The 14352-nt window shown below is 38.6% G+C and overlaps 1 protein-coding gene across 1 annotated transcript in view; it reads right to left on the bottom strand.

Annotated features, from left to right (window-relative positions):
* The window catches only part of PELI2 (pellino E3 ubiquitin protein ligase family member 2), a 197931-nt gene that overhangs the window by 8040 nt on the left and 175539 nt on the right, over window positions 1-14352 (bottom strand). The window contains exons 4-5 of the mRNA XM_027065781.2: window positions 11598-11795; window positions 4126-4314 (exon numbers count right to left, since the gene is read on the bottom strand). Coding sequence (XP_026921582.1) covers window positions 4126-4314; window positions 11598-11795 — 387 coding nt within the window. The remainder of the gene's footprint in view (window positions 1-4125; window positions 4315-11597; window positions 11796-14352) is intronic.

Here is a 14352-nt window from a genome sequence, read left to right as displayed (position 1 = left end):
GAATGGATAAAGAAGATGTGGTTTGTATATACAATGGAATACCACTTGGCAATGAGAAAGAATGAAATCATGCCATTTGCAGCAACATGGATGGAACTGGAAGGTGTTATGCTAAGTAAAATAAGTCAGAGAAAGAAGACATCATATGTTTTCACTCATATGTGGAACTTGAGAAACCTAACAGAAGACTATGGGGGAATGGAAGGGGGACAAATAGATTCGAACAGAGAGTGAGGCAAACCATAAGAGACTCTTAAATACAGAGAACAAACAGGGTGGATGGGGTATGGGGGAAGGGGAAATGGGTGATGGACACTGAGGAGGGCACTTGTTGGGATGAGTACTGGGTATTGTATGTAAGTGATGAATCATGGGAATCTACCCCACAAACCAAGAGCACACTGTATACACTGTATGTTAGCTAATTTGACAATAAATTATGTATTAAAAAAAATTTTGCTGCAGCTCCCTCCCCCCCTCACTGCCCCCCCTCCCCAGTGCTGCATGGTCCCCTCCCCTCTCACAGCCTGGCACGAGGCTCCCTTCCTGTGCTGACCACAGGTAATTCTCAGGGACATCTTATCCAAGCATGTAACCACATCTGAAAGAATAATTCTGATGTGGTTAAGACACTGAGGTTCAGTAGTGGCCACACTGGTGAACAACCCCGTCTTTCCTTCCTACAAAGCAGTTTTTGGTAAACAACATCTTATAAATTTTGAGTCCCTGGTCTTTTATTTTCCACACATTCTTGACTCCTCCAAGGATAGAATAGGTTCCTCCTGTCCCTTCTAGTACAAGACTGTGTTCATTACATACAATATGCTAATGACTGGTTGCATTGTCTGTGACCTTCTCCAGATGGGACAACTGGAGGGCAGAGCCCTGGGCATCCTGTTCACTGCTGGATTCCCAGCTCCTACCCCTGCTTTGTCAGAACAGCTACCCAACCATGGACTGCTGTGCTGTGCAGTCCTGTTCCAATCTGCACTTTGCTCTCTCCGTGATCCGCTAAGGTATGGACCGGCACTATTCCAATTAAATGCATATGAAGCCAGGCACAGAGAGGTCAAGTCGTTGATTTGAGACTGCAGCACTCCTCACAGTGGCAATGAGCACCCAGATCTGTGACCGGACTTCAGAACCAGTGATGGAAGGAGGCTGCTCAAACAATAACCGTTATTTTTTGTGGGCTCTCTCTTAACTGTGAACAAAGCGTAGTTTTCTCCAGACTACAGTGTGTAGGAGGGAGCATGGTAAAGACACCCCTGGGCAGAGGCATAGGTTCATCAGATATTTGTTTCTCAAATTCCACAAAAAGAAAAAAAAGAAAAAAAAAAGGCAAGGAGAAAGCCCAAGGAATCGACACTTACCTTTCAGAAGTAAGACAGTTAAAACTGATCAGTTAGCTAAGTTTAGGGTAGACAATTCAAATCCCCACCCACTACTTACAAGTTGAGTATCAACTTTTTAAATCCCTGGTTATCTGTAAGTGGGAATGACAACACTGATCCCATGAGGTTGCTCTGAGTAATGCCTAAGAGAGACTTAATATGAAGCACTTCATAAAGCCTGCACGGAACACTATGGTTATTTTCAGATCACCTAAAATTAGGTAAGCAAATGAACTTTGCTGAATTTACTAAATTTTACAGAGCCAATATAGTTTAATAGATCTATATATCTAGTAGAGATCTAGTAGATATCTAGTACACTCACACTTAATAGAGCAATATTATCACTATTGATAAGACTATTGATAGAAAGTTATCAACTAGGTAAAGGAATAGGATACAGTTCAAAGCCTATTCACCTATTTATTTGGGGTGGGGGGTTAAGCTCCTGAAAGGGCATTTCCCCCCACATTTAATTGGTTGTGGTGATCAAGGACAAAGCTGGTGTGATGAGAAACCAAGGAAGTTGTTAACACACTGGCACATTAAATGCCAAGCAGGATATTAACACAGAACCTTCTACCAGCACTAGTTCCACACTGAAAGCAGGAGGCACCTGCTACTTTTATAATGTTCTCGATTTTTCGCAGATCACTTTATTCTCCACATTTTTGTGTTCAACTGAAAATGGAGAGTACCGTCAGAGACTGTTCTCTAAATCGAATCTCCTGACAGAAACTTTACATCAATACAACAGCCACATGCACAGAAGGAGTCATAAACTGAAACATAAGCTGGAAGAATCAGTGGGTTTTCACCTCAAACTGTTCCCCTGGTTAATCAGAGGGGGTTGCAGGGGAGGATGGGTCCTTTGATCCCCACAGTGCAAAGTTAGACTGATGGAAACTCAGAAACCTTTACTATAGGCCAAGCCAGTCGTACACTATCAAACAGTACAGCACAATGTTGGGCAGATCTAAGGGTCTCCTGTAGGGACTAACTTTGAAAATAGTCTAGATTTAGTACAGCTGGTGAATATAAGCTATTTTTGGAGCGGTTTCTTTTCAGTAGCACTGCCACCTTCTCTGGCACACACAGCCTGAGCTGGGTCACTGCACAATCACCAGAGTAGGCAAGAAACCCATCCTATAAATGTGCCCTTGAAGACAGATGTGCCCTACGCGGACTCTGACATATGCTCTGTATTTCCTAGGGAAGCAAATGCTCTGGTGTCAAGCACCTCGGGTGAGAGCCAGGTGATGCTCCCCACAAGCTGATACCTAGTGGAGGCCTGGAGTCTAGACCCTCAGTCAGGGAGGACTGAGTTTCAATCCCATCTGCTGCTACCTTCTAACTCTGGTACCCTTCACAGTAATTAACCTCCCTATGCCGTACTTTCCTCATCCATAAGATGGGCACGATCCCACTTCTTTGAATAAAGTTGCTCAGGTGTGATGAGTTACGGTCTCTGAAATGTTAATGTTGCCCCCAGCAACCATTTACTAACTTCTACTGTGGCCATTATAATGACTGATAACCAGTTCAGCCAACCTAGGTCAGTTTTTGTATAAAGTTATCCAGTGATCAGAAACAAAGTTATCTGGAAGACCTGCTTTCACATTCTGTGCCCTAGTCTCTTGAAAAGTGTTTAAACAGAGATTACTGTATTTGCTTTGGGCTCTCTTAGAAAACGCTTCTCATATTTACTCAGCCAGGATGTTCTAATACTGGGCTTTACTGTAAAATGCAGAAGCTGTACTTGTAGCTCAGTAATGATGTAAAATAGAAATAAAAGTAACAATTCCCTACAAACTAACATCTAGTAGAGACTAGCCAACCAGGCTAGTGAAACAGCATCCCTGCCATCTTCTTTTTCCGTTTTAGTAATACTTGGTTGTCATCTTGCTGAAAAATGCTAGATGACTCTTATGTTTTTCTAGGGAGGTGTTCTGAATCAAATATTTGTTCTCTCATATTCTGGCTTCTACCTAACAATTAATTAAAGGCACTGGAGTAGAAAGTTTACTTAGAAACTTCCGGCACTGTGTCCCACAGGCGTGGTAAGATCAGAAACCCAAAGCTTCCCATTTAAGGGTTTAACAATTATTCTCCATAGAAGAAAGGGTTAAAAACCCAACTGCTTTAGGTCATTTCGGATAAGTAGTGATATTTATAGGAAAATATTAACATGTCAGATCAATACCCTCTATGAATTATTTCAAGTAAAAAGTTTTATGACTTTGGTGAATTATATAGGGAACTATGTATTAATTTCTTACTGTGAACTCAAAGGAAAAAAGCTAACTTAATTCTCTTTTAGTTCCAGGAAGTCTAGTAAATACTTCTGTAATTCATAATTTTCACTAATTAGTCTTGGACAGCTCAGGATTTTTCCAAATTAGTAAAGTTTTACACTAAAAATAAGTTTATCTTTCTTCATCGAATTTAAGCAGAATTCTGTGGTGAAGCATATAATGAAAGATATGCTATTAAGGTAGGCGAGGAACAGAAAGGTAATTTTCTTCTACTATGGGAAAAGCTTAATCATTGAAGGAAATAAGCCTTTTTCCCTAGCACTTTCAGGGGCCTGTGGAATTCTCGTTTTCCTGGGTCAATGGAACACAGCCCTGGTACCCCTACAAAGGTTCTGAATTTCAGGGGAGAAAAACGACACTCCTTAGAGGCTGGGCTTTTGCAGTTCGGTGCATTTTCCAGAGCGAAGACCACTCACCAGCTTTCCCCTCTGCTGGGCCGACCTGGTTTCTCGCAAGGTGTACACGTCTCCACATACAGAGATCTCACGCCAGACCCCAGGCTGGGACTCCTCAGTGAAGCCCCCTCGTGGATGCATCACCAGGACGCCATTTGTAGTGAGCCCGTCCATGTGGCCATCGGGGTTTTTCCATTTTGCTGCCTTTTCCTGGAGAGCATACCACAGAACAGAAAAAGCATGCTAAGATTATGTTCAAAGTGAAGGGATTCCAGAATCTTTTAAAAATATCCAGTACGGGCAGAAGGAAGGAAAGTGATGAATTTTCATTTTCTATTTAAAGCTAATAATCAGAAGGATAAAATATGCAATTATTCTGATAACATGAAAGTGCTAAAATGTATGAATGATTTATCACTGGATATACATTATATTCATCTGGGGAGCTTAAAAAAAAAAAAAAAAAAAAAAAAAAAAAAAAAAAAAAGGACCTGAGGCCCGGACCCTTCCCTCAGAGATTCTTTTCTACCCACTGCCCTCACGCCTGGGAGAGTCCAGGAATCTAGACACGTTCTTCAGTTCTATTTGTGCAATCCTTTCGCCTCTTATCTACCAGCACTTTACATGCAATTATTACCTGGGAAGTATACAGAAGAAAGAGGAAAAAACATACAAAAATTTTAAGACTGTTAGTCTGACAAGTTGTGGCTAGTATCTCTTCATAAATGTCAATGTTTGGACCCTCAAAGATGGAATGTAAAGAGCGCCTGATGTGATGGCAGGACCAACACTCCTGGATGCTTGTGCCACAGTGACTTCTCTCCTCTTTCTTGGTGACAGAGATAGCTGTTGCAAACATGACTCAGGAGTAAATTCTGAGTTGGATAACCCTCTTGCCAGGGACTGAGCTCTGGCCAATGAGACATAAGAGGGTTTTTAAGAGCCTTCCTGGTAAAGATCCTTTGTTCTAAAAAGTAAAGGGAAAACAGTCTCCCAGTGGCATGGGTCATTCCATTTTCCTTGCCCCTCAGATGTACAACTAATCAGACATCTGTAACCAAAAAAGAGAGCATGGCTGTACAGCATCCAGGTCACCTGAAAGAGATCAATACATCTATGCCCGGAAAGTGGGTGCATTGAAACACAGAGGAGGCAGCGGAGAGGAGTTGCTGGGGAGCCAGAAGGCAGCAAAGGCAGTGGCTGGTGGGCAGGCAGGAGGATAGCGTAACCTTTCTGAAAAAGGAGGTGGAGGGTGAAGGAGGTAAGTGGGGGTCTGCCCCATGCATGTTCTGTAGCTGGAAGGACCGAATGTTGTCTCCAAGGGAAGACTGCAGTGAGTGGGAGAAGGGAAATAGGCAAAAAGAATTTCAGGGAAGGGTCTCCTGCTCTTTGCCCCAGGGTTCTGGCTCATGGACTTCTGGGACTCGTTTCATCCCCATCCCAAGTTGAGGATCCCCCTTCCAGGCTGTGGGCACATCAAAGCCCCAAGAGCTAAGTACACACCTTCTCCAACTCTGCGGCACCCCCATTCCTTTTCCCTTGGTGGCCACTCCCAATCTTAGGAGGAAGTCAGCTCCTACCCCCAAGAGAAAACAAAAATTTGTGCTATGGCACCACCTTCTGGGAAGGGAAAAGAAGGTTCCGAGGTACCAACTTGAACTGTTAGAACCAAAGTAAACAGAACGTTGCCTAAATAGGGTGTTCCGTACTTCAAATGTGAGGACAGAGTCACTTTTAATCAAATACCATTAAAAATCAGAGTAATACAGTACTACAAAAAGAAAATGACAATTTTCCAACAAATGAACCCAAAGACATGGAATACCACAATCTAACTGATAAAGAATTCAAAACAGCTGTTATGAAGAAATTTAATGAGCTACAAGAAAACTCAGAAAGGCAATACAATGACCTCAGAAATAAAATTAACAAACAGAAGGAATACTTTGCCAAAGACGCCAAAATTGTAAAAAAAGAACCAAACAAATTTTGGGCTTGAAGAACTCAATGAATGACATGAAGAATGCATTAGAATGCACTGGAAATAGAGCAGATCAGATGGAAGAGAGAATTAGCAAGTTGGAAGGCTGGAATAGAGAAATGCTTCAGATGGAAGAGGAGAGAGAACTAAGATTTAAAGGAAGTGAAGAAACACTACGAAAGCTAGCAAACTCCATTACAAAAGCCCATATATGAATAATGAATTTTCTAGAAGAAGAGAGGGAGAAAAGGACAGGCAGCATATTTAAAGAAATAATTCCTGAGAACTTCCAAAATTTGGGGAAAGAACTGGATATACAAAGTCCATTAAGCTAACAGAACACCTTATTAACTCAATGCAAGATCTTCTCTAAGACACATTATATTAAAACTATTAAAAGTCAGTGATAAAATTAAAATTTTTAAAAATATTTATTTTTGAGAGAGACAGAGACAGAATGTGAATGGGTTAGGGTCAGAGAGAGAGGGAGACACAGAATTGGAAGCTGGCTCCAGGCTCCTCACTGTCAGCACAGAACCTGACGTGGGGCTCGAACTCAAGAGCTGTGAGATCATAACCTGAGCTGAAGTTGGACGCTCGACTGAGCCACCCAGGTACCCCCAATGATAAAATTTTAAAGGCAGCTGGGGGGGGGGGGTAGGAAGAAAAAAAAAAAAAAAGACAGTAACCTACAAAGTAATCTCCAGCAGGCTATCAAACTTCTCAGATAAAAACTGCCAGCCAAGAATATTCCACCCAGAAAAGTTATGCTTCAGATATGAAGGAGAATTAAAAGCTTTCCCAGACAAACAAAAGCAGAGGGCGTTCACCACCACTAGACCTGCCTTACAAGAAGTGTTCAAATGAGATTTTCAAGCTGGAATGAAAAGACAGAAATACACAAAACTCTGATTAAGGTGTTAGTCAGAATTATAAAACTGTAACTATTTATAGTAGTATATTAACTCCCAATTATAGCATAAAGGTTAACATTAAAAATACCTATAATAAATAATAAAAATAAATACAGCTACTACAACTTGGTAACCAAATCACAGCATAAAAAGAGATCATCTGTGACATCAAAAATATAAAAGGAAAAAAGTAAAAGGACAGAATCTTCATAGGCAGCTGAAGATAAATTGCCATCAGCAGAAAAAGGACTGTTTTATCTGTGAGATGTTTTATGTAAACCTCATGATAACCACAAAACAAAAATTTAGAAGAGAGACATAAAACACTAAAAAAAAGAGTGGGAGACTGAACGAAAAGCACCATGGAAAACCACCAAGGTATAAAGGTAGGTAGAAACAGAAGGAAAAAGAACAGTGGAGAGACAAGATAACCAGCAGGCAAAAGAGAAAATGGCAGTAATAAGTATCAACAATCACACTAAATGTATCAACATATCAACAATCATACTAAATGTAAATGTACTGACTCACCAAAAGGCATATAGTGGCAGTTGGATCTAAAAAAACCCACAAAATACAAAAAACAAAAACCTCCTGCCCTACAGGAGATTCATCTCAGCTTTAAAAAAAAAAATTTAATATGAAATTAATTGTCAAATTGGTTTCTATACAACACCCAGTGCTCATCCCAACAGGTGGCTTCCTCAATGCCCATCACCCACTTTCTGCTCCCTCCCACCCCCCATCAACCCTCAGTTTATTCTCAGTTTTTAAGAGTCTCCTATGGTTTGGCTCAAAATTAAAGGATGGAAGATGATATTCCAAGCAAACAGAATACAAAAGAAGGCAGCTATAGCCATACTTATATCAGACAAAATAGATTTAAAGCCAAAAAGGGTAATAAGAGACAAAGTCATTACATAATCACAAAGGGATCAGTACATCAAGAAAATAAAATAATTATATGTATGTATGGAGATTATGTGTATGTAATGTATGTAATGTATATACACACACACACACATCCCCAACATCCAAGTACCAAATTATATTAAGCAAATAATAACAAATCTAAAAGAGAAATATACAATGTAATAATTGTAGGGGACTTCAATACCTCACTATCAACAATGGATAGATTTTTCAGACAGAAAATGAAGAAGGAAACACTGGAATTAAACCACACTTTAGAACAAGGACTTGACAGACATCTACAGAACATCTTATCCCACAGAATATATTTTTCTCAGGTGCATTAGAACGGTCTCCAGGAGAGATATGATAGGCCACAAAACAAATTTTTGCAAGTTTAAGAAGACTGAAATCATATCAACTATCCTCCCTGACTACAATGGTATGAAAGTAGAAAGTTACAATGAGAGGAAACTGAGAAGATCTACAAATAATGTGGAAACTTAACAACCACTGGGTCAAAGAAGAAATCAAAAGGGGAAAAATTATCTTGAGACAATTGAAAATGAAAACACAATATATCAAATATTGTGGGATACAGCAAAAGCAGTTCTGAGAAGTTTATAGCAATAAATATGTATATACGAAATTAGAAAGGTCTTGAACAACCTAACTTTACACTTCAAGGAACTAGAAAAAGAAAAACACAAAAACAGCAAGCTCAAAGTTAGCAGAAGAAAGGACATATGGATCCAAGCAAAATAAATCAAATAGAGACCAGAAAAACAACAGAAGAGATCAACAAAACTAAGAGCTGGTTCTTTGAAAAGAGAAACAAAATTGACAAACCTTTAGCTAAACTCAGTAAAAAGAGAGAAGACTCAAAATTAGAAATAAAAGAGGAGATATTATACCTGATATTACAGACATACAGAGAATCATGAAAGACTGCTAGAAGGTAGAAGAAATGGATACATTTCCAGAAACACACATCCTAGCAAGACTGAATCAGGAAGACTCAGAAAATGGGTAAAGAGATTGAATGAGTGTTAAAAAAAAAAAAAAATCCCAAGGAAATTCCACCACCAGATGGCTTCAACTAGGGAATGCTACCAAACATTTAAAGAAGAATTACTACCAATCCTCCTCAAACTCTTCCAAAATATTGAGAATGAAGGAACATTTCCAAACTCATTCTATGAAGCCAGCCTTACATTGATAACAAAACCAGATAAGGATACCACAAGAAAATTATAGACCGATGTCCCTGATAAATGTAGATGCAAAAATTCTCAACAAAATATGAACAAATCAAATTCCAGAACACATTAAAAGGATTAGACACCATGACCAAGTGGAATTTACCCGAGATGCGAGGTTCAACAGATGTAAATTAATAAACGTAACACATCACATCAATAAAATGAAAGGTAAAAATCACACGATCAATTCAACAGACACAGAAAACTATTTAACAAAATACAACATCCCTTCAGAATAAAAACCCTTAACAGGTTGGCTACAGAAGGAACATACCTCAACAGGCCGTATATGACAAACCTACGGCTAAACATCATACTGAAGGGGGAAAAACTGAAAGTGTATCCTCTAAGGTTGGAAACAAGACAAGGATGCCCACTCTTACCATTTCTGTTCAATACAGTACCAGACGTCCTGGCCAGCGCAATCAGGCAAGATAAAGAAATAAATGGCATACAAACTGGAAAGAAAGTAAAACTGTCACTATTTGCTGACGATATGATCTTATTTATTGACAATCACAAGGAATCTGTCAAAAAGCTGTTGGAATTAATGATTTCAGTAAAGTGTCGGGACACCAACATACAGAAGTAAGTTGCACTCCTTTACACAAATAATGAAGCATTTGAAAAAGACAAAAAGAAAACTATCCCATTCGCAACAGCATCAAAAACAAAACACTTAGGAACAAATTTAATCAGGGAAGTGAAGGATCTATATACGATGAAAAGTACAAAACGTTGTACTGAGCTTTGCCGAAAGAAATTGAAGACACAAATGGAAAGGCACCCCATGTTTATGAATCAGAAGAATAATGTTAAAATGGCCATACCACCCAAATCCATCTACAGAGTCAATGCAATCCCATCAAAATATTAAAGGAATTCTTCACAGAAATAGAAGCAATAATCCTAAACTCTGTGTGCAACCACAGAAGACCCCAAATAGTCAAAAAATTAAAAATAGACCTACCATATGATCCAGCATTTCCACTTGTAGGCACATACCCACAGGAAATGAAAACAGGATTTCAATGAGATATATGCACTCCCATGTTTATCTCATTATTCCCAACAGCCATTATTGGAAACCACCCCAACGCCCATCAATGAATGAATGGATAAAAAAAGACACTGTACATATACACAGTAAAATATTATTTACCCATGAGAAAGGAGGATATCCTTCCATTTGCAACAACACAGATGGACCCTGAGCGCATTATGCTAAGCAAGTCAGAGAAAACAAGTACTATAGGATATCATTTATAGGTGGAATCTAAAAAAGTTAAGCCTATGCAAAACAGAGCAAAGTGGTTACCAGGGATGGATGGGGGCAGAGGGACCTGGAGAGAGTGGTAAGATTGATGGTGTTTATTGGGTACAACTTGTAATGAGCAGCAAATTAGCCATTGAGATTTAAGGCACCATAATATGAATATAGACCATATTATTGTACTATAGTTGTGAATGTGGTAAATATTGCTACATCAGCAAGTATTTTACAACATACAAATGTATCAAAGTAACAGGACTGCACCCCTTACATTTACACAATGGTACATGTCAAATTTATTCAACTACAAAAAGTAAATAACAAAACAATAAAAAGGGATAAGGATAGAAACTGCCTGTGCCCGCCTCTTCTTCAGCTACAAGTTGTTATGTGGAGGGACGTACGGAGTGCAGGAGCCATCCCTCAGCCCTAAGGCTGCCTGAGGAACCCTGATTTGCGCAGGGAGGGAGGGGCAAGACGGAACCAACGTGGTTCCCTGGATGTCACAGAACCACTGAAGCAATCAACCCTGGAACTGTCTTCCCTGGCACTCCTTGTTACATGAAATAATACATTTTTATTATTGTTTAGGCCATTCCGAATGGTTTTTGTCCTCCCAAAAACATCCCGAATAAAAAAACCCCCAAACTATATTAAAACTGAACATTCACCAAAACTTCCGGGTTTGATTTACATGGAAGCCTTATGAAGCCTTAATCTGTTTTGTTCTCTGCAATATCACATCTATAACATGTGACCGGGAGCACAGCCAATACCCAATGAAAATTTTTTGAATGAATGAACGTCACTTTTTCCTTTGAACCCTATTTATGTAGATTTGACCATTATTTTTCCCTCTGAAATCACCTCCCTTAAATCTACTAAGAATACATTAAGAACAATGTTAATATACATTTTTTAAAAAGTAATTACTGTACATATTATAATACAGCAAGTGGAACAAGTATCAAGGAACTTCATTACTTTCAGATTTTTAATAACAGCCTCATAAAACTCCACCATCTGAAAACTAAAATCTCCAAATGTAACTAGAGGCGTCGTGTCAAGCAGATTTTTGGCCACAATTAACTGTTATAGCTGATAATAATGGGTGTTATTCTTGAAACAATGGGCTTAGTCATAGTACTTACTCCAAGAAATATGTTTTTGGAAGAGTCGAATCCGGCTGCGAATATCCGTGCTGTGTAAGGTTCGCTCCTGTCGCAGACGATCCTGCAGGCAAACCTGGATATGGTGCTTTGTGTAATCTGGGCCTCATCATTGTTCTGACTGCCCGAAATTGTGTCTGTAACAACGAAGTCGATAGGGCTTTCTGTTGATCTGCCCACCTAAATAAATCAAATGCACTCATGACTCATTTTGAAAAGTATGTCACCATATTTTGTTCACATGGAATGAGTGTTCAGGATCCTTTTAACGTTTATTATCTCTGCTCTGAGGGTAAGAATTTAATGAAAAAAATGTAGTTCTGTTCCTTTTCTTGTTTAAGGGAGATATTATAGTAACCAATCATCAGATTTTAAATATTAAGAGAAAAGCTAAATTTTTTATCTGGGAGAAAAACATGAAGTCTTGCCCCTCAACAGATTGTATTTCTTGGATCAGGTAAAAATATTATTCTAATAGAGAATTATTTTCTCCCTCACCCCCTCTGCCCCTCTATTTCTAGCTGGAAAAAACCAAGATTTTAAAGAAAGCCAAGAAACAAAGGAACTGTTGCCCAGCCACAGGGATTGTTTTCCCTACGTAAATCCAGTGACTCATGGCGTGGGGCAAGAATAGCCCTAACCCAGACATAGACTAAATGCCTGTTGCCATACTCTCTGTAAATGAGAATGATGTAAAGGGCTATACAAGTCAGCCCAAAGTTTGGGATGTAGTCAAGTGAAATATTTAAAAAGCTGGTCTTAACATTTCAATTTTGGATTAAAAAAAAAAAAATCTCTCTTGGGAAAGTCTGAAAGAGTTGCCAATAATATTATGTTGACTTATTTTCCTTGGTAAATTTAAATGCTTCAGAAAGAATAGATTTCATTAGGAAGATCTTACAGTTCTAGAAAAGGTTTTCATATTCAATAAATCCAAATAAGGGAGGCACTGCTCTGTCCTGGAAACTGGGAAGAGTTAAGTACTTGTTTACAAATAAAAAAATTCTCAAGGGGTGCCTGGGTGGCTCAGTTGGTTAAGTGTCTGACTTTGGCTCAGGTCATGATCTCACTGTTCATGAGTTCAAGCCCCACACTGGGCTCTGTGCTGACAGGTCGGAGCCTGGAGCCTGCTTCAGATTCTGTGTCTCCCTTTCTCTCTGCCTCTCCCCCACTCGTGCTCTCTCTCTCTCAAGAATAAACTTTAAAAAAAATTTTCAAAAATCCTCAAGACAAAATATTAAAATGTTCACGTAATGCTGTTCTATGCATCTCTTAACTAGTAAAAAGTGATAGATGTTCTATATATGCCAAAGAGACTTTTTAATCATTTATATGTAAATAAGTCATTTCTCACTAAAATATGATATTAATGTTCTCTCCTAACACTAGTGACTTTGATTCAGAAGCTGACAAGGGGAGGGACACATGGAACTCCCAGATGTGTACATATAAGCCCCCCTAAAAGTCAATTTCCCAGGTATTTTTATCGTGATCTCAAAATTCTATCTAACACATAAGATGTATTTTTCATCCAAATGAATAAAAGTAAAAAAAAAAAATTATCTTGCATCATTTAGCTCTGTTGGCTTCCTGGAAAATTATTATTGTATTTCTTTTGTAAATCTCACACATTTTTTATGCACAGACTATCTCTATTAAGCCAACAGACAGCATTCATCTATTTTCTGTCTCTCTCTCTCTTCTTTTTTTTTTTTTACAACACTTAATTTCTTGTCCTAATGAAATGTTCCTGGCATAAACGAAACCTCTGGTTTCACTAAAACTCATCAACTTGAATAGATGCATATTGCCTGAATATATGCATTTCAGGTTTAGAAAATATATAACTTGTTTAAAATGCAACATAAAACCTAAATTAAGAGATATTATAAAACCTTACCATAGAATTCATCTTTCTAAAGTTGAGAGTCTTCCCTCTGCTAGATTCATTTAAAAGCTGGGTGTATAACTCAGAAGCTCTGATTCAGACTGCTCTCTTTCTTTGAGCCTTTTTTTTTTCTTTTTATAAAAGCTATTCTCTTAGCGACTTTCAAGGATACAATACAGTATTATTAACTATAATCACCATGCTGTACATTCGATCCCCAGAACCTATTCATCTTACAGCTGGAAGTTTGTACTATGTGACCAACTTCTCCCTCTTTCCCCCACCCCCTCAGCCCCTGGTAACTACCATTCTAGTCTCTGCCTCCATGGTTTTGATTTTTTTTTTTTTTTAGATTCCACATATAATTGATATCATACAGTATTTACCTTTGATCTATTTCACTTAAAAAATTTTTTTTAATTAGAAAAGTAACAAATACTTATTGCAAAATATTCTACAAATACAGAAAAGTATAAACAAGAAAATAAAGGCTACTCTAAACTCAGGAATAAACTTGTACTGTCCAATGAATAACCTTGTCCAATGAAGCTGGGGAGTGAAATGGGGTGAGTTCTACAATTGCCTGGAGCTCTCACAAAGACACGGTCTCTGACATCGTTTCTGTTACCTCCATGAAGAGGGCAACGGCTCTTCAAGCTCTGTTGTAAGCTCAAAGCTAAAGCCATGCTCTAGTAGAATGTCACAGGCTTGTCACACACAAAGATTACTCTCTTCCGTAAAGGCCACTGTGATTTCATCCCAATATATTAATGTCTTGATGAATTAACTGAAATGGACTGTAAAACATGACATTTCAACTGGAACATACCGTTACCATCAATTATTTCA

This window comes from Acinonyx jubatus, chromosome B3, assembly GCF_027475565.1.
Source record: "Acinonyx jubatus isolate Ajub_Pintada_27869175 chromosome B3, VMU_Ajub_asm_v1.0, whole genome shotgun sequence".
Taxonomy (NCBI): Eukaryota; Metazoa; Chordata; class Mammalia; order Carnivora; family Felidae; genus Acinonyx; species Acinonyx jubatus.
The sequence above is the reverse complement of the archived record's forward strand: the minus strand, read 5'-3'. Positions and strand labels throughout refer to the sequence as shown.